This window comes from Typha latifolia, chromosome 10 (genome assembly GCF_019914945.1).
Source record: "Typha latifolia isolate L0001 chromosome 10, TyphaL0001v2, whole genome shotgun sequence".
In the NCBI taxonomy this organism is placed as follows: domain Eukaryota; kingdom Viridiplantae; phylum Streptophyta; class Magnoliopsida; order Poales; family Typhaceae; genus Typha; species Typha latifolia.
Genome location: NC_133095.1, coordinates 1,798,740 through 1,825,931, shown reverse-complemented (window position 1 = coordinate 1,825,931; position 27,192 = coordinate 1,798,740). Strand labels below are relative to the sequence as shown.

At 38.3% G+C, this 27,192-nt stretch overlaps 3 protein-coding genes across 9 annotated transcripts; 2 read left to right on the top strand and 1 right to left on the bottom strand.

Moving 5' to 3' along the window:
* Nucleotides 1–1,696: 1,696 nt before the first annotated feature.
* LOC140796796 (protein tesmin/TSO1-like CXC 2) lies at nt 1,697–7,725 on the bottom strand. 4 transcript variants are annotated; one of them, XM_073149917.1, is made up of 12 exons: nt 7,529–7,725; nt 6,286–6,455; nt 5,716–6,212; nt 5,447–5,604; nt 4,461–4,936; nt 4,302–4,376; nt 3,297–3,477; nt 3,098–3,193; nt 2,890–2,956; nt 2,568–2,724; nt 2,073–2,487; nt 1,697–1,993 (listed from the first exon to the last, which is right to left on the bottom strand). In XM_073149917.1, the coding sequence occupies exons 1-11, from the start codon at nt 7,580–7,582 to the stop codon at nt 2,115–2,117; spliced, it is 2,304 nt and encodes a 767-aa protein (XP_073006018.1). In that variant the 5' UTR covers nt 7,583–7,725; the 3' UTR covers nt 1,697–1,993; nt 2,073–2,114. The 4 variants fall into 4 exon arrangements, with proteins under 4 accessions (XP_073006018.1, XP_073006019.1, XP_073006016.1 ...); XM_073149918.1 differs by having other exon boundaries at nt 1,697–1,989; XM_073149915.1 differs by having other exon boundaries at nt 5,447–6,212.
* Nucleotides 7,726–11,974: 4,249 nt separating this feature from the next.
* LOC140797008 (serine/threonine-protein kinase 52-like) lies at nt 11,975–15,022 on the top strand. 3 transcript variants are annotated; one of them, XM_073150254.1, is made up of 7 exons: nt 11,975–12,152; nt 12,413–12,749; nt 13,099–13,220; nt 13,471–13,679; nt 13,775–13,949; nt 14,101–14,235; nt 14,475–15,022. In XM_073150254.1, the coding sequence occupies exons 2-7, from the start codon at nt 12,425–12,427 to the stop codon at nt 14,679–14,681; spliced, it is 1,173 nt and encodes a 390-aa protein (XP_073006355.1). In that variant the 5' UTR covers nt 11,975–12,152; nt 12,413–12,424; the 3' UTR covers nt 14,682–15,022. The 3 variants fall into 3 exon arrangements, with proteins under 3 accessions (XP_073006355.1, XP_073006354.1, XP_073006353.1); XM_073150253.1 differs by having other exon boundaries at nt 11,975–12,275; XM_073150252.1 differs by having other exon boundaries at nt 11,975–12,749.
* A 4,354-nt stretch (nt 15,023–19,376) lies between these two features.
* Nucleotides 19,377–24,437, top strand: LOC140796965 (type I inositol polyphosphate 5-phosphatase 4-like). Of its 2 annotated transcripts, XM_073150190.1 has the most exons (14): nt 19,377–20,049; nt 20,164–20,251; nt 20,615–20,683; nt 20,838–20,925; nt 21,016–21,120; nt 21,223–21,720; nt 21,875–22,010; nt 22,192–22,385; nt 22,498–22,606; nt 22,867–23,015; nt 23,104–23,354; nt 23,566–23,644; nt 23,807–23,851; nt 23,952–24,437. In XM_073150190.1, the coding sequence occupies exons 1-11, from the start codon at nt 20,020–20,022 to the stop codon at nt 23,336–23,338; spliced, it is 1,701 nt and encodes a 566-aa protein (XP_073006291.1). In that variant the 5' UTR covers nt 19,377–20,019; the 3' UTR covers nt 23,339–23,354; nt 23,566–23,644; nt 23,807–23,851; nt 23,952–24,437. The 2 variants fall into 2 exon arrangements, with proteins under 2 accessions (XP_073006291.1, XP_073006292.1); XM_073150191.1 differs by lacking the exons at nt 23,807–23,851; nt 23,952–24,437 and adding an exon at nt 23,730–23,748.
* The last annotated feature ends 2,755 nt before the right edge of the window (nt 24,438–27,192 follow it).

The following is a 27,192-nucleotide window of genomic DNA, read 5'->3' as shown; positions in this document are numbered from 1 at the left end:
CTGTTTTCCTTTCACGAGCTAATAAGTATTTATTAATACCCCGAGGTAGATCTGAATGCCAAAGGGTGGGACCCAACATAAGGATGCGTCAGATGCTTACTTGCTCCTTTGCCTGTCCCCTGTTCGAGCACGTATGCTATTATTATTTTGTCCTATTCAAAACTACATTGAGGTATTTACGGATATGACCCCTGGTGTTAACTTTAACTACGGAACCTACACCTAATGGTCTTCTCCTTCGCTTTCTTCTTTTAATCCTTTTGACCGTAAACGAAATGACTGATAGGACTCGGCAGTCGGCACATAGTGCAACGTCTCAGCCTTTGACTCCTACTAAAGTTTACTCCTCCACCTTACCATGCCTCAGTCTTTGACTCCTTGCATCCAAAAATAATAACTTCCAATGCCTCAGTGAGTAGTCTTTGACTCCTCTCTAAAGTTTACCACTGCTTGTGCCCCAATAGCAGAGTAACTTCTAGTGGTGTACCCCGACAGTTGCTGGTATACGTGTCACCAGCTCTGATCGACCACGTGTCTGGAAGTTTGTGATCATTGGTTCTCCAAATGGTGGGACTCAACCCGAGAAGCAGATCAGCACATTGACCACCTGATCGGAAGGCATGCACGCCCGGTGAGGTGCTTAGGGAGTTCGGTCCTGCTACTTGGAAGCAGTGTGTGTGTCTGGGACTGGGCTTCAAAAGAGCACGAGAGCTCGTTTGTTTCCCCTGTGTCCTTCATCTTTCTTATTTTCCTCTTCTCCTCGATGTGCCCCTCTGCAAACATCGCATTGTAGAGATGCGTGCACATAGTGGTGAGGCGAAGCGAGAAAAAATTATGGTGCGTTTGTCTGGCTGCATTAGTCTTCTGGTGCTTTGTGGCAAATCCAGTGTCTGACATGGAACACTTCATGTGCTCGCCTCCGATAGCAACAAGACTTATCGGACCCACGAATAATATCAAGCCAGCTTGCACGGCGTTGGTATTGTCGACCACAGGAGGCCAGAGGATAATCATAGATATTCGCCGAGATTGTTAACAGGTCAACTCGTTAAAGTATATATTGAAAATTGTATCAAGTAATGAACCGTCTTTTGTCATCGTGTAGCATTCAGATACATAGCAATGTCTCGAACCAAGTTCTCGACTAGGGAATAACACAGAAGAAAGTAAGGAATACAGATTTTTAAGTGCAAGATAACATAGATGATTAAGTTTTACGAAAACCAAGTATCCAACTAAAAACATATATAGAAGTTTCACAAAAGCTAAGCTAGAGTCTGATAAGCAGATCAGAAGAAAAAGAATCACATGGAATAAACACAAAAGCGTAGAAGTTGGACACAGTCTTGGGGTACCAACTGGGAAGGTTAGGCACAATGAGACTAATGCCATCAGATAATGAGCAATTGATACAATTAACTATATGAAACTTCATAATAGAGAGGAAGAACGAGCTTCTGGATTTAGCAATCCTAACACCTTGAACAAACTTTATATAATTTGCTTGGTAATTCCAGAGTTCAGACACTCAACTCTTCCATTGAAACAAGGAAAGTGTTATTCATTATCCGACCAGATAATCTGTGCTATAAAAGTTCTCATAAAACGGGTTCTATAAAATTAGGGAGCAAAAATAATATTCCGACACCATGACCTGAAATTCAAATGTAAGAGGAAAAACAAGGAAGACGGGTGATAAATTGAAATGGTACTCTCCGCAAGCTTACTAGAGAAGGAAACATTACATGTATAGAAAGATACGAATAAACATAACAATTTTTTGAAACAACACTACAGAGAGAGAGAGCATAGATACAGGCTAAGAACCTATCTTGACACATTAAAACTAACTGAAGATTCTTATTATCCTTCATCACTTTAATACACATACTCAGGTTTGGTGCATGCAAGGAACTTTCAGGATTTGAGGGATGATAAAGATGGTGTACACTGATCTCAGGCAGTCCGTCCAGACAGCTTATAATGGTCCTGCCTTAGAATGAAAAAAAGAAAACATAGGTAAGAGATGAGATCGAAATATGAGAAAGATATCTGTGAATATCAAGTCATACCTCAGTCAACTGAAGATGAACTAAGCAAGATGCTGGTGACGTTTATTGAATGCTACCCAGTGTCATGTTATGCACATCACTACTTAGAGATGGGAATGAAGGAATTGATTTCAATATCAATTTCCTGCCACCCTTGCGACTCGGAGAGAAACCAACTCCGTTATGAGGAGGTGAAACTCGTTTCCCATTTGGTGAAGAAGTTTTCATCGTACTGCTTGGAGAACCAACCTTTAGAATATCAGGTGTATCATCATCAAGACCAGCATCGTCATAGTTCTCGAACTTGTGACGAGGAAGCAAGATATCAGATTTTAGGAGAGCCTGAGATGTATATAGCCGAGAAGGATATCCAGTGGAAATAGTTGAAGGTCTTGGTGGCTTTGCGCTAGAGAAACAATGCATCTTGACCAAAGGTCTGAAAAAATAAATTATTTCAGATATCCATTGCAAGAACGAGTATGGTGAAACTAAACTACCAAATAAGAAGCACTAAACCTGCATGCATTGGAAGGTGTTATTGGAACGTTTTCTGAAGAATGTTCATGATTTTTAGCATTTTGTTGATAATCATCTGGTCTTTCCTCTTCCTTCTCGGAAGCATCCGTTCCTTCCCCTCCCATTTCGATTTCTTCAGTACCAATTGGCATAATACCTGCAAAAGGAAAATAACCGTATTATCATCCACTGTAAGGAGCCTCATATGAATGCCCCAGAGAAGATTAACTGATATATTCTTATGAAGCATTTTAAAATATTCAAATTGACAACTAAAAGGACAATAGTATCAATTCTCGAATGCATAACAAAATTCACTGACCAATTTTTCTTCCGAAAGTATTCTTGCAACCCTCACATCTGCAGCTAATGGAGCACCCAACACCTCCCTACAGATAAAAAAAATTAAAAAAAGAACCACCACTATCAGACAACATACAATTTTATTAATAATAATAATAATAATAAATAATATATGTGTGTGTATATGTGTGTGTGCATATATATATGCAGGAGTTATGACACTGCACCTGGTAGCATTCACAGTATTTCTTAAGGCAGCTCGACTTTTTACAATTGCATCCTCTTTTATGGCGAGCCGAAGAGGGAGTCTTGTTAGAATCTTCCTACAAAATATCAGATCTGATATCGTTAATAGATATGACAGAGAAAAATAAAAAGACACACAAGAAGGGCCATCCAAGATCAGAAATCTAGTAAGACTCCTACCGCTACTTCCTGACCAGTGTCAGATGCTCGAATTACTTTTGGCGCAAATGCAAGTGGATTCCTAGACTCTATCTGCTTGCGAGTAGACAGAACAGTTTCCTCATGAATGGGCTTGTTAAAACATCCTTGACATGCACAGGGTTCAGAACAGTAGACTCCAGCAGCAAAACACTCACAATAACTGCATGAGAATTGAAAGTAGTGGTCAGAATGTTAAAGAAAAATAAATGGAGAACATATCATGTAAAATGCTTAATAGCATTAGATAAGTGATAACAAGAAAATGACTCAAGTTCCGATAGCAAAAGCATTCATTTTATGAGTCCTTAAATAACATAAACACTAAATTGATTTTATACTCAAAAGGAAAACAAAGAAGATTGTAATGCAGATTTATTCATTCAACCAACTATTGCAGACAAATCTATGCAGCAGAAAAATGAATAAGAAAAGCAAAATAACATCTCTAAAGCCAGTCAACACATCACCCGCCCCTAAATTAATTAATGAAGCCAATACTGTTGAATAACTCGATAACATTTCAATTGGTTAAATGGCAAGGAGACAGAAATAACTTCAGATAGTAACGTAGTTAGGAATATAAAGGTTTCATTTTGACTGAAGCAATATTAGACCAGAGAAATTTTAAAAAGAAAAAAGAAAGGAAGAGTGAACAAAGAAATTTCATCTATTGCTGGAATAAACCAAGGAAGAGGATCTGCCACAATATTGATGCAGCAGCTAGGGCATCATAAAACAGAAGCTTTAAGCAATATGCTTTTACTAGTCCTGTAATGCAACAGAGAAGGAAAATCAAAGATAATGTGAATTTTTGTCTGTCAACTCCTCTTTCATTACAAGCAGTCCATACAATATAAAGCAGTTTCACATCATATGTATTTTGTAATAATATTATGCCACTGCTTTTGCAATGAAAGGGAAAAGCACAGAAAAGAAGTATGAGGCAAGACTGAACTCTTTTTCTGCACAACAAAATAAACTTACAGTTTCAAACATTTGGACTTCTTACAGCTACAACGTTTGCATGTCTCGCCTTCGCCACCGATATCCAACTTGCGCCTGGCCCATAATTGATAAACATTAGTTATATCCTGAAGACAGAGACAAAAGTCACCTAGAAAACAGACGGCACATATCAAATACCTCTTCTTCTTAGGGCTACTTGGACATAGCTCCTCAGCACTTTCAGGCACAGTTGCTGCTGAAGAATTGTCATGCGGAACCTGAGGCTCTTGAACCTCATCACCAGTGCAAATCAAATCCTTTTCAATAGACAATAACTTGATTTGACTTTTCTGCCCTGGTGTTGATGCAGAAAAGGAGCCAATAGAACATGGCATGCTTATTAATCGTCTCCCAGAAGGCAGAGTGTCCTGAGTGACCAATCTATCCTTTGTCGATGCAAGAGCATTCAAATGTAAACCAATACCAGGTAAGACACGTGGTAATGAAGTTATTCCAGACTTTGACTGGTGGTCATCAGAAGCCATTCTGGATCTTGATGTTATCGAGATTGAAGTACAGAAGTTTGAATCATTATACGCATTCCTTTTAGAAGCCCCAGCTCCTTCAAAAACAAGGCAACGCCTGCGCATGCCACGTAGTTGTTGCGAATCAACCTAAAGAGGAGGGTTAGCAACATTATTGTAAATCTGGTTGAAAAAATAATTAACACACATTTGGAAAGAAATTCTGGCAAAAGTGGATACACAATTCTGGAAGAGCAATTTATCTCACAGAAAAGCCAGCATGAACTACCAAGCATGAAAATAAGGATAAGTCAACCAACTACACCAAATAGACTGCATGATTTTTGAGAAAAAAATGCATCCTCCCAAATTCAATACAACACAGAGAAAGCAGAATAATTTGCTGAACCAATGCAAAATCAAGAAAGAATGTATCTTAATACTCGAGAAATTCTCCACCTCGAAAAAAAAACAATAAGCAGTTTATTCATACTTCATTCATAGAAATTAGCATAATCCCCAATGGTGAAACGATCTGCCAGAAAAACTCCATATATTTGACTCATGATGACCAAGCAAATGAAAAAAAGAACAGAAAATTGAAAGTAGAAAGTAGAAAAACTTGCTTACACTACAACGAATACTGCCTAGGAAAAATACCTTGTAGCCTAATGGAACATAATCACTGGTCTCATTAGTTTTTCCCTGGATTTGCTCACTTAATGCTACCTGACTTTGACTGCCTGGGAGTATTTGTGGGGTATGATCTGTTTCATCTTCCGTCCCAACAAATCCACCACTGTTCACATGAGGATCCTCTGCGATGACACAAGGGCCACTAAACACATCAGCTTGTGTTTTCTGTGAACCCTTAATATGTTCTGCAAAATTTAACGAGAAATATTTACAGGGATTCGCATCATTGTCACCTAATTCCTCATGCAATCCTCTGCTAGCCTCTGCTTCAACTAAGGGATCAAAAATCAATAGGTCATCAGCATTATCAGAAATCAAGTTTTCCCAGTCACATCCAACCACTTCATCCTTGCTTTTGTCAGGCTGATGATCGCCAGGAATAACTGCTTCACTGGCAAACAGACTCTTTCTTTTGTCCGGACCATTTTGAACAAGGTGTAGTAGTTCAATTGGTGCATGACCCAAGTCCAATTTAATATCTGTTTTGAGACCAACATGAGGAGTCGTGTTGTGATTTGGACTACCAGCATCAAACTGCATGTGCTGAGACAGGTTACAGGACACAGTTGAAGAATCATCAGGAGGATCGACAGTAGCTTCATTGAGTGAGCATGTTATACTGCAAGTTTCTTGAGGAACAGAAGTGCATCTGGACAGCCTAATGGCGTTTGTATTTTCATCCTTATCACCAGGACAAATTGCATGTTCCGGAAGTTCTGTATAAGGATTCCTAGGAAATGGCAGAATACAAGTAAGCTTGAATCAATAATAATAGCCAAGTGGACAAATATTTCAAATGTCACCTGTTTGAGAATCTAGATTCTTTTTGCGGATTGACATGTGGTGAAGTAAAGATGGATGATATAGATGCAAAATTTAGTGACTGATAGGCTTGCACATTGTGAATTGAATCTATTGACCTAACAGGCTGGATAGGAGATAGGCTGTCGATGAAGTTGAAGACCGGAGAATCCTGCATGAGAAACAAATCATTAGGAAAACCACTTGTGGAACCCACTGGCCACTGCTTGCTTCCATCAGCTATAAATTAAGCATCACGGAAAGCACCTCTAGTAGTTCATAAAGATAAAAAAAATATACATCTAGTTATGACTGATATCTATCATCGCGGTGCATTTTAACATATACAAAGTATGTAATCCTTGAACAGAGAAGTTAATAAACCATATGGCCAAAGAGTTTCACTGCACGTATGGACAAAATTTATCACATTATAAGAGAAATGTGAGGCCTCCAAAAGATTGTGGATAAATATGTGAGGTCATAGACTTGCAGATAGTTCAATTCCTTGTGGTGCCACCAAATAACCTTATCATAAGACCGACTAGAATTAAGGAGTTCCCTGAATGAGAGGAAAAAAAACGGGCAGAATGACCAAAGAAAGTTGTAGATGTAAAACAGCAGGTACAACGAAATGAGGTCAGAAGTTAAATTTTGAGACACCTCAGTACACCACAACCCAACAGAGATTTTCTCAAAGATGAAGATATTAAACAAGAAGCAGCAAGTGCGAAGCTACATCATTTCTTCTGACAACCAACGACAAAACCACATCAGAGAGGCTAGAATGACTAGATCCATAAGAAAATTGAGCAGATCTCAACATGTGAATTGTACATTATGGATAACTATAGTATTCCTGGAGATCAAATAAGAACATAGCTGTTAACCAAGCGAGAAAAATATAAACCATATACGAATTCGGCCAAAATCAAAGGTTTGCAACACTTCAAGAAGTCTAATACATAACTACGGAAAACATGCTTCAAAACCCTAAAGAAACAGCCTTCATAGCTGTAGATCAAAGCCCTAACCGTTTCCTATCACGAAATCCCCCATCAAAAGGTACAAAAATCCCAACATTTTTTACCAAATTCCACGCGGATGCATCTCAACCGCGCATGAACTCGGCCGATCTAACGAATCAAAAACCCTAATCACCGGAGAACACACCGAAACCCCCCCAAAAGACCCAAAACAAACGCAAGAAAAAACGAGATCGAAGGGTTTGATCCGGGAAATCACCTCGAACCTAGAGATCGGCGTTCCTCCGGTCTTGCTCCGATCCGGCGTGTCCATCTCCTCCGGAGCTCTCCCACATCCCTCTCCTCCCTTCTCTCTCTCTCTCTCTCTCTCTCTCTCTCTCTCTCTCTCTCTCTCTCTCTCCCCTCTTCTCTTCTCTTCTCTTCTCTCCCGTCGCTTTCTATACTCCACTGTCGAAAGATTTCAAGAAGAGCATAGGCGGGAAGCGGATCTTTTTATTTTCCCCTTTCTCTCTATTTTTTTTTTAACGCCCGTCTCTGCCCTACCACCGCTCCGCTTTCTCGTTTACCGGATCCGCTAATAATTAATTTCACATTATTAAATTACGCGTAACGCTCCACGTCGCTAGTTGGGCAGTAAAAGGACGACGACTCGGCGAGCGAGAGGAGCAGGTAAAGACTACAGTGCCCCCCTCTTGTCTTTTTTATCGCCCTTGCCTCCTTGGTGGCGCTTGGAAAAGCTCGGATGCGGTCACCGCCAAGGTCGCCTTGGGTTCCGGTTCAGTGCTTCGCCGTGAACCTACCTCAGGACTGTCAGTTGTGCTTCTCCGCCGTGGACCCTGTTATAACGGGAGACGTTGACCTTACAAACCCCTCTAACAACTCCTCTCTAGAAAATTGGGGGAAAAAAAAAAAAAAAAACGTTTTTGGTATCCAACAATGGCCCCAAGTAAAGCTGGACGAATCAACTCGCATAAATATTTTCCTCTTATAAATCTCTGAATTCTAAGCAATAAGTGGAGGAAAAAAAGAAGAGTGAAGGATAAAGTTATTATCCTATGGTCCAAAAGCTCATAATTACAAATAGGCATTACCCCCCAAGAGAGGGCATCCATCCACAAATGTCCAATGAAAGCTTTTGTCCTAACCCACCCGTGAAATTTCTCCTGCAGTAGTTACTTCAGAAATACAACATTCCATTCCATTCTATTCCCTTCTCCTCTCCGGAGTCCGGACCAACTCCGTAATCTATTTCCCATTTTTTTAACCTCGCACATATAAATGCCTCCTCACTCACTACCGGCCGCTAATAATTAGACGCAGAAGCTGCGCTCTGGAAGCGGGAATCTGGTCGGCTGCTCCGTGCGGTGAGCGTAAGCGAACAGTGCTCCGAGCTGGAGGAACGTAAACGACACAAATAGTGTACAGGCGCACAGCTCCGGTACAGGACTCGGAGTGGGAGAGGGGGGGGGGGGGGCAGCGGTGATTGGATTTACGGACACGTGGGGCCCACGTGGCCTTTTATGATTGTGTCCTCTTGCGTTTGGTGTACCCTTTGTGCATATTATTTCCCCCCCACCCCAGCTCGGAGGGAGGAGCAAAATTATAGCGGCCACCTGCATGCGGCCTAAATCACGTGAAGAGAGAGAAAATTAAAGAGGTCTAATGGTAGAGAGAGAGAGAGAGAGAGAGTTTTTTAATTTAATTTACACTTACACACCTGTACTTTTATTTTCCACTAGAATGACGTAATTTTTGTAGTTTACTGTACACAGCACTTATAATCATATTTATTTTAGACTTAAATTTCTTTACTTAATCTCTTACCTTCTCTCTTTCATACTCGATGCATTGACACTTCGCATGATTAATTTTATACTTTCTGAAAATTATTTGACTTTTATTGTATCGGAAAAAGAAGAAGAAAATAAAGTATATTTAGGGTGTCCTGATATAATAATAATTATTATTATTATTATTATTTAGTCCCCCGCTTGCGTTGTTATTTGTAATTTATAACAAGTGGTGGGGTTTTGGGGGGAGTTTGACGTGGCTAGTTTTGGAGAGTTGGTTGAGAAAAAGTGCGGCATCCAAAGTCGTAGTAGCTTGTACCTGTAAAATTTCTCGCTTTCAGCAGTTTGGTGTTCCCCACGTGGTTGAAAGATGGGGGAGGATAGCAGTGAGTTCGTGCATCACTCATGAGTCATGATGTGAACGCCAACGCCGAGACGCCTTGGATATTTTACAGATAGCATTATTTGGCGATTATCTTTGATTCGGTGATTATAGTAACATGATCTAATGACTCCAATCATGAACTGCCAAGTATCATAATCTTATTAATCATCCAATTAGGTCCAGACTATATATATATTTACCGTATTGTTCTAATCGATTATATGTGCCTTGGAATTTCAAGTATGATTATACTCTTTGGGTACCTGGAATTGATGAGTAGGCTTGTTTAGACATAACACTCTGTTGTTGTGGTGTTATACATGTATATATATATATATATAGCTAATAATAATAATAATAATAATAATAATAATAGTGATAAGTTATTGTTGATCCATAATGGTATGTGTATTCTATTGAGTTAGGTTATGAATTTAACCTAAATGTTGGGACAAGATTAACACTAACAAGTCTTTTTAAAGGTCGGGAGGAAATTAAAGGCTGACTTTATAATTTTGACGAACTAATAGTTCTGGCCATATTGGGTCTACCAGAGAAGCCTTACTCTGCATACAAAACAAATAAGTGTTCACGTATCTATATCGAGTTTGACTCTCTCACTTAACACTATATTGAAGGGTGATCATCAAGCATCGTTGTCCGTTGATCGTTGTGGATTATATAGATATCTTAACTCAAAATTAAAAGTTTGTAAAGTTACACATATCTACAGAGAAACTAGCCATGTAGCAGATTGGATTAGTAAACAGAGGACAGACAAAAAAAATAGATAGGAGATATCTATCTAAACGTTTACAAGTTTTAGTGTCCAGATGAGATAATCTATAAAAAGAAATTTCTTTTCAAAAAATAAAAAAAGAAGTCTCCACTCGTACCCTCAAATTTTTGTCTATAAAAAAAACTATTATCAAATAATTATCGCGATTATAAAATGCTATGTTAAGATCATAGCGTAAAGTTTGCATAAGCGAAAAGGAGACGGCTTCAACCCAAGTGCATCAAAACTCTAATAAAATCCTAGCGTCCTACTCATGTTAACAAGCAAATCAACAGTTTTGTTCACTTAGATTCTATAAGTAGGAGATTTTTAAATTTTGGTAATTTTGAGAAGCTAAATAGTTTTGAGCACCTTAGAATCTTTCTCAGCCTACAGGTTTTAAGTAATAATATGCCCTCAAAGTAGAATAAGCATAATTCGCCTTTTATTTTCTCGCCGTACAGAAATAAAACCGCATCTAATAAGCAAGCAATGATTGACTTGCATCACTTTTCTTTGTATTAAGCCAGTTTTATGAATAATTATTGTCTAAGTGGAAATGGACCATTCTGAGAATATTCTATAATATATATATATATATATATATATATATATAATTGGCAGAATAAGAATGCCTTAAGAAAATATATATATATATATATATATGTGAGAGTGTCATCTTCCTTCTATAATAATTTTTTTATAACTTAGAAATATGTATCTCTAATGGTCCTTGAGTCTAATAGTCCCTAAAATTAATGCTGGATTAGATATCCTATTAGTATTAATTATTTCACTAAACTATTGAATAATAGTACTAAGAAGATTACGTCCCTACCCTTACATGTTTCGATATATCATTTGTCCTTAGAAATCTAGTAGATCAATAAGTATACATAATTGTCAATATATTATACATAATATTATACTTATCACTCGTATTTATTGAGCTTTTTTAGAAATATCATCCCATTAGTTTAAATTAACTAATCACAACTAAAACTATGGTTGACAAAATCAAAAAAGAAAGAATTACTTAAAATTATTTAAAAGCTGTATATTATAATTTAACTCTAAGTTTCAAGAAAGAAGAGTATTTGGTGTTTATATACATCTGTTAACTTGAGCAATAGATTTACTAACAAATTCTAGAATCTTTCAATTAGAAGCTAACTATCACGGCAATCTAGAAAGAGATAGAATTTTTTTTAAGTCTATCTATTTAAATTTATTGTGATTTTATTTTTTACGGAGAGTTGTCCCAAATTAACCTAAATATTAGGAAGACCTAGCCGCTTTGCTTAGCTGTACTGGCTATACTTAGCGTGCATGCTTATAATCTAAATAAAAATAAATAAAATAATAAGAATTATTATTCTATAAAACTTGAAAAATAAATTAAAACCATAATCTACTCTTGATAGGGATTGAATGTTTATAAAAAGGAACATGATATTATAAAAAAAGAAAAAATTATGAATAAGTATGATATTACAAATAGTTAGCAAATTATTTAATCTATGGTTGACAAAATCAAAAGACGAATCCGACCATCTATTTTTCTTATCAGCTCTCTTCTCCTAGAATCTCTGATCGCATGCATCGTCGACAGTAGGATTGTAGCTTTTAGATCCAATAAGAGATCGCCAAGTAAAGTGAAGGTAGCAAATACCTACAACATGGGAAGCAGACGATCGTGCTCCTTCTCATCCTCTTCTTCTTCTTCTTCCGCTTTGGACTCCATTATTCTCTGCACTCAAAAAAAAAAGAAAAAAGACTCCATTATTCTCTATTTTAGACTTCTCTCGTGGGGCCTTCTCTGCTGCCTTTCGGATTATTCCATTCTACCTCAAAGCCTCGAAAGCCCAGTTGAGCGTACGAGCCAAGGCGTCTCTCCTCGCCGCGGTCAACGAATTCGGTGTCCTCTTTGGTGGGTCTTTCGGTTTTCTCCTCGTCTCGTTCATCCTTTGATGCATTTCACGTATTCGATTCCGAGAACATTGTGAGTTCTTTCTAGAAGTTTGATCTCTATACACGATTTGGCGGAATTGAGGTGGATTTCTCTTTCCCTTTGATCTAAAGTTAAGATTTTCAGTTGCTGGGTAGAGTTGAATCGGGGTTTTCTTTGCAAAGGAGGGAGCTTTCTTGTGTTCCCTCCTAATTCCTCATCGATTCTTTTTTGGGTATTAGGCGATTAGAATTATGGGTTCGAGGATTGAGGAGAAGGATGGGGGTATTGGAATTGCCAGGGAGGCAAAAGAAAGCGGAGTTGGATCAAGATTGATGGGGCAGGGGAGCTTCAATAGTAAGGACATGTTCTTGAGAGCAGACAAGATTGATCTGAAGAGTTTGGATATCCAACTAGAGAAGAAATTGAGTAAGGCATGGAGCAAGGACAATGGTGGTGTTAAGAGGCCAAAGGAAGAATGGGAGATTGATCTTTCTATGCTGGGCATTCGTTATGTTGTCGCGCAAGGGACATATGGTACTGTTTTTAGAGGCACTTATGATGGCCAGGATGTTGCAGGTGCACACTCTTTGTTTTGAAATTTAATCTTTCTCTGCATTGTTTCATTGGAATTTGATGCATTGCATTTACCTATTAATTTATTATGCACATTGTTTTGCTTCATTCAATGAAACTTAGCTTTGGACAGATTCTTGATTTACTAGTTCTTTTATAAAAATCGCAAATTGACCTGTATACAGTCCGAAAGGTGCTTAGATAAAAACTGCTTAAAAAACAATACGGCAGAAATCAGTTAATTGCTAAGCAGTCTTTTCTTGTCTAAAGATTCTAGATAAAGAATGAAAGTTTGGATACTAGGGATTGCACCATCTCTGTGTGATAGTTATCTTTTTTGTTCGAAATATAGTGAAATTGTTGGATTGGGGAGAAGACGGCTTTGCCACGGATGCTGAAACTGCTACTCTGCGAGCATCGTTTCGGCAGGAGGTCGCAGTTTGGCATAAGCTTGACCATCCGAATGTTACAAAGGTAAGCATTTTCTCAAGCGACAATTTGAGCAGTAATATTACGTGCAATACTAAGCAGGGAAATTTTCCTTCATCCTTTGTAGTTTGGCCTGGAATTGTAATTTTGAATTGCATAGGACGTGATGGTGCTTTACCATGCCTTTTATCTAGCTAATTTGTTTCTTCTTATTTATACTCATGGTCTTTAGCGAGAACATATTGCCCTCATCTTATAGTCTTGTGCAAACTTACAGAGATGTTGTTTATTGCAGTTTGTTGGGGCATCGATGGGAACAACGGACCTAAAGATTCCACCAAAGAATTCCACTGGTGGTGGTGATACTAGCATCCCAGCCCGAGCATGCTGTGTTGTTGTGGAGTATCTTCCTGGTGGAAATCTGAAGCAGTACCTAATAAGAAATATCCGAAGGAAACTTCCTTACAAGACTGTGATTCAACTTGCATTGGATTTATCTAGAGGGTAAGCAGCACCTTAAAAAAATCATGCTATGCACCTATAGCACAGTTCCATATTACGAGAGTTTAAAACTTAAATCGTGACAATCTATTATGCAGATTGAGTTATCTACATGCGGAAAAGATTGTGCATCGTGATGTCAAAACTGAAAACATGCTATTGGATTCACATAGAAACCTTAAAATTGCTGATTTTGGTGTTGCACGTGTCGAGGCCCAGAATCCAAAGGATATGACTGGTGAGACTGGCACACCTGGCTACATGGCTCCGGAGGTGCTTATCAAACTTCCTTAATGCCCTTATTATTCAGTATATGCACACACTTTTAGTGTTGACTAGCATAAATACCTAGTTTGTGCGAGCTACATCTTTTTTTTCTTTCCCCTTGTATTCAGCACAATCTTACTAGATATATCACTAACAGGTTCTTGATGGGAAGCCCTACAACCGAAAATGCGATGTGTACAGCTTTGGCATTTGCCTATGGGAAATCTACTGCTGTGACATGCCCTACCCTAATCTCAGCTTTGCTGATGTCACATCTGCTGTGGTTCGACAGGTTAGTTATGTTCTTCCTAGATGCCAAATGCAGATTTGACTGCTGCAAACTTGCAATCTCTTAGAATAGTAAAGAGTTGCTATTTTCATTGGTTATGTCTGTGTTAGCTTTAACAAACTGTCGTTTGCTAATTTGAACCTGCTCACTCGTTGGGCTATTCACTTTTTTGCGTTTCTTTAAATAACAATGAATCTTAGTGATAACAAATGAAATTGTGATTTCCTTTCGTTGCGAGGCAGAATTTACGTCCAGAGATCCCTCGCTGTTGTCCAAGTGCTTTGACTAACATTATGCGAAAATGCTGGGATGCGAACCCAGACAAACGACCTGATATGGATGAGGTTGTCAGGCTTTTGGAGGCAATTGACACGAGCAAAGGAGGTGGTATGATACCTGAAGATCAAGCAAGTGGTTGTTTGTGCTTCATTCGGGCTCGTGGTCCATAGTTTCTTCTTCGTCATTATTTCATGATTGATTGCCTCCTTTTTCATTCAAAGGCTTCAGACTTCATGCTTCTGAATCATTTATTCTGGAGGTTGGAGTTCACTATCCATTTTCATTGCATTCGGAGGCTGTTTTATATCTCGTCTTTTTTGGCCAATTCAGTCACAGTTATCAATCATATTTGAGTGTTGAAACTGCTCAGTATCAAATACTAGCTTCAACACGACATTGCAGCTGTTATTTTCATACTTCTGGTTTGTAAAACATGTTGTGTTTGAAGCAAACAAATGGGATGTAAGTAATACAAAATTATAATGTTCATGATATTTTTCTTGTCTGATAAGATAGTGGTTTATTTGCTCGTCTGATAAGTCGACTTGGTGGCCTCCAAGTTTTACTTTGGGCCTCATTTGCATCCAAATGTTTACTTGATCATTCACCAATCACTCGTTGGTAAAACTATTCTTTTAACAAGTTTGATACAAGTCTCATCTAGGCATTATCGAGCACCTTGTCGTCTATTTAGATATGCATCATGTAGGCCATCTGGATGTCTCTAATTTGGGCCTGAACAAAACTGACCTGGTCCACAATAACTTTAAATCCTCGGCATTCATATCCATATCCGACAAAACTCGAATAAAGTGGGCAGATAAGAAGGATAAGTTTCCAACCTATCTGGTCTCTAGTTGGCAAATACTCATATCTGCTTCAAAGAAACAGAACAACTCAAAAGACAAATGCTTCTCTCTTTCCCTTTCCCTTTCTCTTTCTCTCACTGTAGTTAAACAGAGCCCTTGTCTTAACCTGCAGCTTAATGCTGCTATCAGAGACTGCTCTGAGATAGTTGTCTACCCTGCATCACTCAGTGAACTCAAATCGAGTGCTCTCTTTTGGAGCTTTGCAACACAGTTCTTATTGCCTGCACTGCACTCTGTTGATCATCAGCACCAAAGCTTATTTTTTGTCATCACAAATTTGCTTTCCCTTGAACTGGAATTATTACTATCAGCATAATTATCTCACAGAGGACACGAGTAAATGATCGTTATAGATTAGTGTTTGCAGAATTCAAACTTAGGACCTCCTGCTATGATAGCAATCCGGAAGACGTATGCAAGTAACTCTGCATTAATTGTTCTATTTGAATCAAAGACAAACTCAAACCAGGCATGCCCATAGACTTCAAAAGATGGAAAAGAGGAGTTGATGCAAACAGGCTTGCATTCTCTTCAAGGACATTTTGTCTCCTATGCCACAACTGCATGAATGCACACCAAAAAGTCCACTGTCAGCTTATTATGGTCAGCTTTAGATTCTTATATATGTATCAAAACCACACGTATCTTAGCAAAAATCCCTGGGTCACCATCATACAAAATGCTCTCGCGTTATATTTAACCATAGACAAGAGATACTATGCCTAGATAAGTATCAAACAACCAACCATCTGACAGTGATGGAGAACCACCAAATTCAAAGATGACCTTGTTCCTATTACTTTGAAGATATAATATTAATAAGGACAACTAGGCCACTTTCGCACTTTTCATCACCATGCTCTGGTATCATGTTAACTCATAAAACTGAGACTTTATTATTTTCTTTATTGTTCTACCATATTTTGTTTTTATTTTTTAGTTAAAGAGAAAGAGGGAAAGAAGAGAGGATCTTGATGTTGCTTAAGTACACAGCAGTATCTATAGACAATGGTTAAGGGGCTTCTCTGTGTTGGAGATCAAATCAAACACTTCTTTTAAGAGCTCCTTAAAAAAATGACAAGGGGAAAAAGCCAGTCCAGAGGATTGATTCAAGGCTTAGGTTTTGGAGTAGAAACCGTTAAGGAATAAAGCTACATAAGATCGCTGCTAAGAAGGGTCTTAAAGCTGAAAAAGTGAAAAGATAGGTGTGTAGGTGATACTTTGCCCAAAGTACGGAGCCTGAGATCTCCTTTGACTGCTCCCTTTACCTTCTTTTAACTTCTTTCTCCTTCTTCTACCTCTTCTCCTCCTCTCTCTCTCAATAGCATTTGCATGGTTTCTTTTTCTTGCTTCTTAGTTCTCAAAGGCAAGCTATTCTTGGAGAAAGATAAGGGAGTAGTAGTCAAAAGAACAACCCACAAGGCCTAATAGAGTAGCATAGATTCTTTGGTTTGCATGTTAGGCAACCATTTCAAGAAAGTTGAGTTGTTACGGAAAATACTATGTTAATGTGATTGGTTTTAATATTTGAAATTTTTTATAAAAAAAACTTCCATCATTTGATCCTATATTTTACTTATATTGCCTTAAAAATATCTTGCCATTAGTACACTTAACAGTTTTTGCTGGGTATGTAATGAAATATTTTTATTTCGTCAACAGTTATTAGGTTAATTTAACTTATGGTGTTTTTAAGATAATAAAGTTAAAAAAAAATTAGGGTCGAATGATAATTAACTATATGTTAATATGTTAACTATAATAGGAACAAAAGGTAAAATTTCCTTGATCTGTTGACATGAACCCACTTGAGCATTATAATTGAATGAAGAATACTCCAAGAGTTTGAAGAAAACTTCAAAATGCACAAGGCTACAAGATCCTAATCTTGTGAAACAACTTGTTGATTGACTCAGCCCCACTTGTATTAATAGTTGGATCAGAACTCCTTATGTAGTTGAAATAGAATAATCCAAATGCCCACAAGACCAGGAACCCTAATTTGTTTGATCTTATAGATGGAACACATCAGGAGGGCATTTCAGTACAAACATTTTGAGATCCACCTCTTTCCATGTTACATGAGCATCTCCTTCAAGGCCAATTTAGGATAATGACAGGGGTTAGTTGCCCTAATTGACTATAGTTATCATTAAGTTCCAAATGGGATAATGTCTGGTGATGCATGTGACAATGTGAATAAAAGCATTAACTAATTCCCTTAGGTTTCATGAGAATATTCCACAAAGTTATCCTGTACTCCTAATGACCCATAGTTAGCTGCTAATAAGATGTCATCTTCGACGGTCGGATAAGATCCTGATGATAAATCTGACGGTTTTATTTCTTTTCAAGTTTCTCGGGTCCCAGTTATAGATAAGATCCTACTCATAATGGCTTTGTTGAATTGAAGACTATGTTGTCACCTAAATTCCGATTCATCAATTGGAGGAAGGGTCTCTCTCAATGCCACTCCACAAGAGCATTTGAGAGTTGGTTTTGGGCCAACTTTACCTCTATCATTTATATCACCCCCTTGCACTTTTGAACAACTTGTGCAGCTTCCTTCACTTAATTTTTTTTATAAAAAAAATCTCTCTTTCAATTGTTTCAAGATTCCTGAGACCCACAAGGCTAACAGGATTAGTCTAATGCCCACTGGAAGAAGATCTTATGGTGAATTGGATTTGAGAGGCCATCACCATTGTCAACCTCAGTGAGGATCTCTCTAATGGACTCATGGGTCCCCAGTGGGCCCATAAAAAGTGAGTGGGAGCTTCACTAGAGTAGTGAGGTATTTTATTGCTCTCTCGCTTGATTATTAAACCTTAATTCGAGTAAATAAACACCGCACCACGGGAACGGCCACAGTCTCCGATGCCCTTGATAAGGTCCGGCGAGATTGGTCAAGCTAAGGCTCCAGCCTCGAGGGTCGAAGCCTGAATACGAGATTGGATAAGAAATTAGGGTTTTTTTTTTCACCTTTTCCTCGACGAAGGAAAATAAAAATAAATCAATAGTGTTATTTGCCTGGACCATCTTGGATCGAAGCTCCCAAAGATAGAGAGCCCAAGCACAAATACAACAAATGCATTCAAGGATGCCCCCACAAACAGTAGGCAGGGTTCTAGATCCACACAATAGAGCCCTAATATTGTCTCATAAACCCTCAACCACAATCTAATCACCCTCCAACATTCAAATGGGTATGTCCTTATTGAACAGTGGACTAGGGAGAAGCCCTAGGATTAGCCTCCTGTTGTGCCCTTGGCAACTCAAGATAGCCCAAAAATCTAGGAACCATCTATCTGATCATATCCAAAACACCCACTACTAGGGTTGCAGACCCTCTCAAAAAGCTAGGGCACCCTCCTCCCCCCCAAAACCCTAGAAAACCCACCTCTTCCCCATGCATAAATTTTCATTTTCATTTTTAATTTTATTTTTATGACATAATATTAAAATCTACATGATTTAGACAGGCCCCCTCTTAATTGGAAATTGATAGAGAAGTAAAGGATAAAGATATTTTCCTCACACGTAATTAAAAAAGATACATATTTAATTAAAAAGAAAAGGAAAGATTTCTCTCTCTCTCTCTCTCTCTCTCTCTCTTCTCTTCTCTTTATCTTCTTTTTTTTTTCTCACTTTAGTTTGCTTTTTGGTCCGCCAGCCCCCATGAGAAGACCAAATGGAGGAGGTAGTACATCAAACTGACCGCGGGCAGAGCCTGGGGGTGCAGAGAGAGACTGCAGAGTTACCGAGTCCGGGCAGCTCTCGGGCAACCCTATTTGCCTCATTTTCTTATTCGTAAACTTACCAGCTTTATTTTTCCTGGGGATTTTCTCATTTCACACCCTATCTTTACTGAACATATGCAAGAGATTGGGTGTACATCAAAATAAACGCATAAGCAAGGGCCTGAAATGAAACAAATCCATTTATTTTTATATGTTGTGAGTTGGTGATATAGTAAAACGCAGGGGGAGAGAGAGAGAGGGATAAAAAGAGAAGGGTGAAGAGGGCTCTATCCTTGGACTTTATTCTCTTCAAATTGGACACTTTGCTGTACAACTGAGAACGAGGTTTCGAGAGAGAGAGAGAGAGAGAGAGCGCGAGCGAGCGCGGTGTCTGCCCTTCTTCTTCCTTCATCATCTGTTGCTCTCCTTGTGTTGTTTGCTGCCTGCATTGCTTTGTTCGCTGGCAAGATTTCGGCTTGTGATCACTTCCGGCATTTGCGTTTTCTTTGTCGCCGATCGAATCGGTAGATGTGAACTCACCTTTTGCATCTAAACTCACTTGGGAAGTGGCAAAAAAGGAGCTTCCTTTGCTCTTAATCTGCAGTAGCTGATCTCTATCTTAGATTGGTGTGGGAGGAAAGGGAAGACCCATCTCTTTGCTTTGCATTAGAACTTTGTTTTAGCCTGTTTCTTTGGAAGATAAGGAAGAGGAATAGGGAATACTGTGGTAGAAGAAGAAGTGGGCCTCTTTCTCATAGTGGCCCTCTTCTGTTTCTAAGCAGTGCTCAGGGAAAGAACCCCCTAGTGCTCCATTCTCGGTGGAAGCGAAATTTTCTGAAGAGGAATAAGAGGGGAGGGGGCACAACTCTTCTGTAGCTGTATGAAGGAGGCCTGCAACAATGAGAGATGAGAAATCAAAGAAGAGCAAGGTTTTCATCATAGCAAAGTTCTTTCCTTTTTCAAGATCATGATTTCTTTTTTTCTTTTCTGTGTTGAAATTGCTAATTTGGTCCTTGATTCTTTTCTCATTTGTCTGGGAGAAGCTGTCCTGGTCCAAGTCCTTTGTTAGAAAATGGTTCAACATCAAGAGCAAAGCTCAGGACCTTCATGCAGATTACGTTGTTGGCAGAGGTGTGGATTTACCACCAACTACTGAGTTTCTTCTAGCTATTTAATATTTTTTCCTTTAATTTTTTTTTGTTGGGTGTGGAGGTTTTGGTTCTGTCCCTTTGTGCTGGTTACAAGGATCCCTTTTCTCCCTCCTTGGGCGCCTATGCTTTATTTTATTTTTATTTTTTTTGTCAAGTGATTTATTCTTTCCTGCTAGAACTTGTCATCTTCTTATCGTTTTTCTCAACCTTACTCTTCCTCCTTTTCTCTTGATTCTCAGTTTTTCGAATAAGCTTCTGGTTTTTATTGAAAGGAGAGTACTTAAAAGTCTCAAGCAACCACCTTTTTCTTTTTCTTTTATGCTATACTGGCTGTTCTTTTCAGGAGGTGATGGAGAATGGAGGACCAGCTTCTCAGAGAGGGAGGCATGCACAGTCAAGAAAAGCAGAACAGGTACAGTGCTAGGCTTCTTCTCTCTAAACGTCTTTTGACCATAGACAGTTGCTTTATTTTCTTTCTTTTGGTCCTATTTTCCAAATTCCCTTGAATCATTCGGCCCCTTTCTTATAATACCACCTGTCTGAATATTCTTCATCTGGATCCTTAGAGAAGTTGCAAAAGAAGAATGTTGATCGCCCTCGCCGAGGGAGAAATGAGTTTGATACAGTTCAAGTGACAGATGTTCAAGATTGTAGGTAATTCAAACGCACTCCAAAAATCAAATTGGCTAAATGATGTGTTCCATGAAGGATTATAATGGATTTCTTGTTTTATCATGTCTGTAGAATCTTCGTTGGGACATGGAATGTAGGTGGGAAGTCCCCAACAAGAAATTTGAATCTAGATGACTGGCTCCATTCTTCTCCTCCTGCTGATATATATGTACTGGGGTATGCCTATGAACTCCTGCTTAGTTAAATCATAAAAATATAGTTCGACAACTTGTAAGAAATACACATGAATCTTACTGATTCATTTCTTCCTTTTCTCAGGTTTCAGGAAATTGTTCCTCTGAATGCAGGAAATGTTCTAGGTTCTGAAGATAACGGACCAGCAAAGAAATGGGTGGCTCTTATTAAGAGGACATTAAACAAGATTCCTGGCACTGGTAGCTATGGCAGCTATCACACACCATCCCCAGTTCCTGACCCGATCGTGGAACTAGATGCTGATTTTGAAGGATCCTCAATGAGACAGAAGAATTCTTCTTTTTTCCATCGCCGGTCATTCCAATCCAGTCGAAGCTTCCGATTTGATGGAGATATGATGGCTCCGCAACCAAGGCTGGACCGTAGGTTTAGCGTATGTGACCGAGTCAGCTTTGGGAGCAGGCCAAGTGATTTTGACCCTAATTATCGTTGGGGTGGGTCATCAGATGATGAGAACATAGATGAAGAGCCAACTAATGCTGCATTTTTCTCACCAATCCCGTATGGCTATGGTGCTCCTGAACCTATGGAAGAAAGAGATAGGCAGTCAGGAAACTCTAGGTACTCATTTCAAGGCATCTTATTTTATCAATTTCATGGTAGCTAAACTTTCTGATAGCTTTTTCTAAAATTTCTAGCTTTACAGTACGAGGTTCGTTCTAATAATGTTATCCTTGCTAAACTAACCTCAAAAATGAACTTGTGAACAAACCAGGTATTGTTTGGTCGCCAGCAAGCAGATGGTTGGGATATTTCTCACAATTTGGGTGCGGTGCGAATTAAGAGATGATGTGAGAAACATAAAGGTTTCTTGCGTGGGTAGGGGATTAATGGGTTATCTTGGAAACAAGGTTAGTTAGCTGAATTTTTTTAATTTCTTCTTTCTGTGCTTACATATGTCCTCTAATACTATCTTCATCTCCAAACTTTCCTTTAGATCATCAACCCAATGGTTAAGACCTTGCCATGCATTTTTTCTTTCTACTTTGTCTTTTGCTTATTCAAAATGTTGTCTTTCCTTTCCTCTTCCAGGGATCAATATCAATCAGCATGTCTTTGCACCAAACAAGCTTCTGTTTTATCTGTAGTCATTTGACCTCGGGACAAAAGGAGGGAGATGAATTGCGGAGGAACTCTGATGTTCTGGAGATTCTGAGGAAGACTAGATTCCCAAGGGTGCATGGAGTAGGCGACGAGAAATCACCTGAAACAATTCTGGAGCATGAGTAAGAACCCTACTTGTTTTATCAGATTAACTGATTAAGTATACTCAGAACTTCTTTCTTGAAAAAGTGACAAATCAATAATTTGATTTGGACGCTGTTTTATTTTTATCAGTCGTATAATATGGCTCGGGGATTTGAATTACCGGATTGCGCTTTCATATTGCTCAGCGAAAGCTTTAGTTGAAATGCACAACTGGAGGCAACTGTTGGAGAAAGATCAGGTAATTTTGGAGTCTTTGTCCATCTGCTGTAAATTAGTATTTCCTTTCGAATGCTTCTAAGTATGGGTTTAAATTTGTTGAAGATCCATCTCAGGGTGACATGACACCATGAGAGCAAGAATGCCATGCGCTCTCTTTACTTTATATTTTGTGTAACAAAGATCTTCTGTGCTAACAGAAAGCTGTGATTCTCCTATTCTTCTATTCTTTATTCTTGTCAAAGCATGGTATCAAATCTTTGTTTGCTTTTCCTAAAACAGCTTCGAATAGAGCAAAGATGTGGGCGTGTTTTCCAAGGCTGGAAAGAAGGAAGGATATATTTTCCACCAACATATAAATATTCAAATAACTCAGACCGATATACAGGAGATAGCATGCATCCAAAGGAAAAGCGGAGAACACCTGCATGGTAAACCATAATATTGTCTATCGAAGATGATATTACTTAATATATTCTGCTAATTGATGAACTCAAGAGGTTATTTCCTTCTCTATAGGTGTGACCGAATTTTATGGTATGGTAGAGGCCTCAATCAATTATCATATGTTCGTGGAGAGTCTCGATTCTCTGACCACAGACCTGTCTATAGCCTTTTCACTGCTGAGGTTGAAATATTCAGCTTCACCAGAATCAGGAAGAACATGGGTTGTCCTAGCTCTAGAGTAGAGGTGGAAGAGCTATTGCCATATCCCCATGGTTACACAGATTTCAATTTTTACAGATGGGGTTGATTGGGCAAGACTTAAGGTTTGCATCTTTATTTTGTCTGTTTGATTTTATACTTGTCTTTTTTTCGAAAAGTGAATTTTTACTCTCAGCTGACCCAAAGAGAGTATAAATGATAAAACACCTGGTTTTCTAGTTGCAAGTGCTTTTAGTTAGATATGCCTGTGATGGAACTTCTCCAGTAAAGTTCTCAGAGAGTCGAACTTATCATCCCTCTCTATGGTTACTGCAGGCTGTTCTGGATAACTTGAATAATACGAATGGCAATTTCGACGGATACAGCTGGTGAACAATCCCATGCAAGCCATTAGGTGAGAATTGAAGTGACTAAATCTTTCTGCTCTTTATCATCTCGACAGATTAAATCTTTTGCTTCACGAGCAACTTACAGTACAGCGAGGACAACTATTACCTGAAGCCATCACACTTATTGAACTTCAATGACACTAATTTCATCTTCTACTTGCTTCCAGATAGCAGAAAAAGAATCTTTCTTTCTGCCAAAGACTAACTTAAAGGTTACCCCTTTTCCCTCTCAATTTGGTATATTCTAAATCATATCATAAGCTCGGAGGACTAACTCTCTGTATTGCTTTCTCATCCCTATTGTCGTTACAGGATACTCAGCCTTTTTTTTTTCTTCTTTTTGCTACTGATAATCGGCGAAGAAATGAAGAGTCAGTCATTGTCCATAATAAGTCAGTCACTAACTGCATCAATCTACCAGCTCTCCTCGCATTCTTGAAGCCTCTTGGTGATCCTGACCAAGATGGCCGTGAATCCTACTTGGAGGAACTCTTGAAGCAGCTTCTTCACTTTGCAACCTGGAAAGAGTGGGGTGGTGCCTTATAGTCTTAAACTATATTATACATGACATGATTCTTCTGAACTTAGTTGTAGGGAATTTTTTGTAGTGAGAGATGATGATAGAGGGATTACAGAGAAATAATCATGTGCATAGTTCTTTTCCGTTATATAACTTGAAAAGGGGGAGTGGGGTCTGCATTTGTACTCATAACCATGATGATAAAAAAGAATGAGCTACTATGTGCTTCTCAGAAACAGGTGATGCCATAGTGTTGCTCTATGGTTGTACCTTGTTCATATCTATTGCTTCTTTTCCAGCGTGAGATTATAACAGCTGGGCAATTTAATCTTTGTTAAATGAAAAGACTAGTTTGACTCCCCTAGGTTGGTCTAAAGTTGGACACTCAAACAAATGCCTACTTATTTTTCTATTGCAATGAACTCAAATTGAAATTGAAACAGATGAAACCAATCATACATATCCTGCCAATCTGCCTTGGATTCTGCTATCCTGGCATTTGAAGTAAAAATAAAAGAAAGAAAAGTTAAAAAATATATATATACGAGTTAGAATTAGTGATGATGCCAAGAATGTGATATTTGAATGCTTCCAAATACCCAACAAATAATCCACTTGGCTAATTATTTTAGTTCCACGCTGCAATTTTATATTTAATTTTATTGAGCAATCTGCAGCTCAAATTGTGGATCTTTAAATTGCAACTATATACAAGTCAACTACAGTGAATCACTAGTAGGTAAGTTGTGTTAGAATATTAAAGTCATCATTCAGCTTACAATTTTCAGAGTATAGCTGGGGAGTGTCAGGATCAGAAATAGTGTCTCATATTTTTGTGAAACCGAAACTCTTTGATGGTTATCCCGTTTGGATAACAAAGATTGAATCCTTAACTTTAAATTATAAAAAAATAAATTAAAATTTAGTGCTGCTTTTAGATCTGTAATCTAATGCTCTCCCAACTAAGCTTTTCTTTTTAATTATCAAACAGAGGAGCTACTATTTTCAGCTAAGATATATTTACACCTTCCAATAGACTCATCAGCTCTCAAAACATCAAAATAATATTTCATATATATAGAGAGAGAGAGAGAGAGAGAGAGAGAGAGAGAGAGAGAGAGAGAGAGAGAGAGTTGCATGGCGATCTCATTTGATATATTTACCATTTATAGAATACTATACTTGTGACATACGTCTAGCTTAATCTACGTGGGAGCCGCAGTGACGTCGACGCGCGCGTCAGCCTCGCACGTCCCCGAGTGCCTCGAGATACGAGATAACGGAACGATGACGTCCGAGCCTCCGAGGTCGTCTCAGATTTCAGTACGGATTAGCCACGTGAGAGGCGTACTGTATGACGTCAGGGGAGGTAAGTAATTTGATAGATTTGAGATTTTCTTTTTCACCTTTTCCTTTTACCTCTTCTGGAATATAAACAAGTTCTATAAGCTACGCTCTTTTTAGCATAAAAATTCACATATCAAATCACCCAATTAAATCCCCCATCTTGTACTTATCTACCCATATAGATGTAGCCATGGTATTAATAATTATCAGGTAATCTTTTTTTAAGGTTAAACTATAAGCTTAAAGGAAAATATTTTTAAAGTATTACAAACAAAACATAAGATGTCCTTAAAAGATTCTCATAATTTAATATCCATATCTTGAGTAGCTAACCATTTTACTATATATAGATTTAAACCATGAGCCACGGTAGGCTAAAACAAGTGCTTACTAGCAATATATAATTGAATGTGAATTAAATGGTGCGTATGAGACTCTATTCCTAGCATGGAAACGTTTGCGAAGCATTGAAGCAAAGACACTGCTACATGCAAAGCCTCAAATCCCGAGCATAAAAAGGAGTAATGCGATCGAACGTAGCCTAATAAATTCCACTACTTTTTCTTGGCGTGTGCAATAAGTTGTCAGGTTTATTATTCCGGACGAGGCGGAGGAGAAGAAGGAGAAGAAGAGGAAGAAGAAGCGGAGTTTTTAACTTTTTCTTAGAGGAAGTGGGAAGATATATATATATATATATATATATATATATATGTATGTATATTAATTGCTAGTGGTGGTATGATATTGATGCTCAGATCGACACAGTACTACTCATGGGATGCGAATATTTTAACCATGCCCAATTAATTGCCATTCAGTGATTCGTGCACAAGGGGGGGGAGGGAAGAGAAGGAAGGTCAAACGCGAATCTCGAGAAGGCGATGATCTCTGCGGCCAACTTATGTATTTATGAGGGGGTTGAGATCATGGCATTTTATTGCCGGAAGTGGAAAGAGCGAGCAGTGGTGAACTTATGATTCCATGAACCACGCACGCTCGTGGGGAGTCCCTTTTTGGTTATTGTTGTTATTATTGTAGTTTTTCTTTGAAAGATTTTAAATGAGTTTGTATTTAATATATTGACTCACCTGAGAATTTATTTAGGTTTAACGTATTTATGATATGATAACACAATTATGATCAGAATAACTTGTTTATTATTTCAGGAGCTTGTTTAATATATATAATACTTATAGTAGTTATGACGAGGTTAATTACTAGTTAGATTGAACTAAATATTTGATAGGTCTAATTAATATTAGAATTTAGTGTGAGTCAAATGCATTGTCCAATTTATGCGAATGCATTCATTACATGTATCTAACGACTTCGATTATGGTCGATCAAATTCTGCCACCCTATATTTCTTTGTGAGCGTGATCCAAGTTGTGAGATCGAGATATCAATAGTTGGCACTTGTGACCCAACTCTCGGCACTAGGCTCAATGGGCCGGGCTATTTGGGATGAAAATATTTGGGCTTGAGGCCAGATAGAATGGGCTTCGTATGGCCCATTTGACTTCAATTTTATACAAACTAGGGCCCGATTCATATATAATATAAGAGAGATTCGACCCAAATCTTAAAACGGGTCCGTATTTGCAAATAAACTTAAAATAGCCTTTGTCTGCAACATATTTTCTAATATGATTATAAAATGGAATTGTCTTGCAAATATTTCATAGC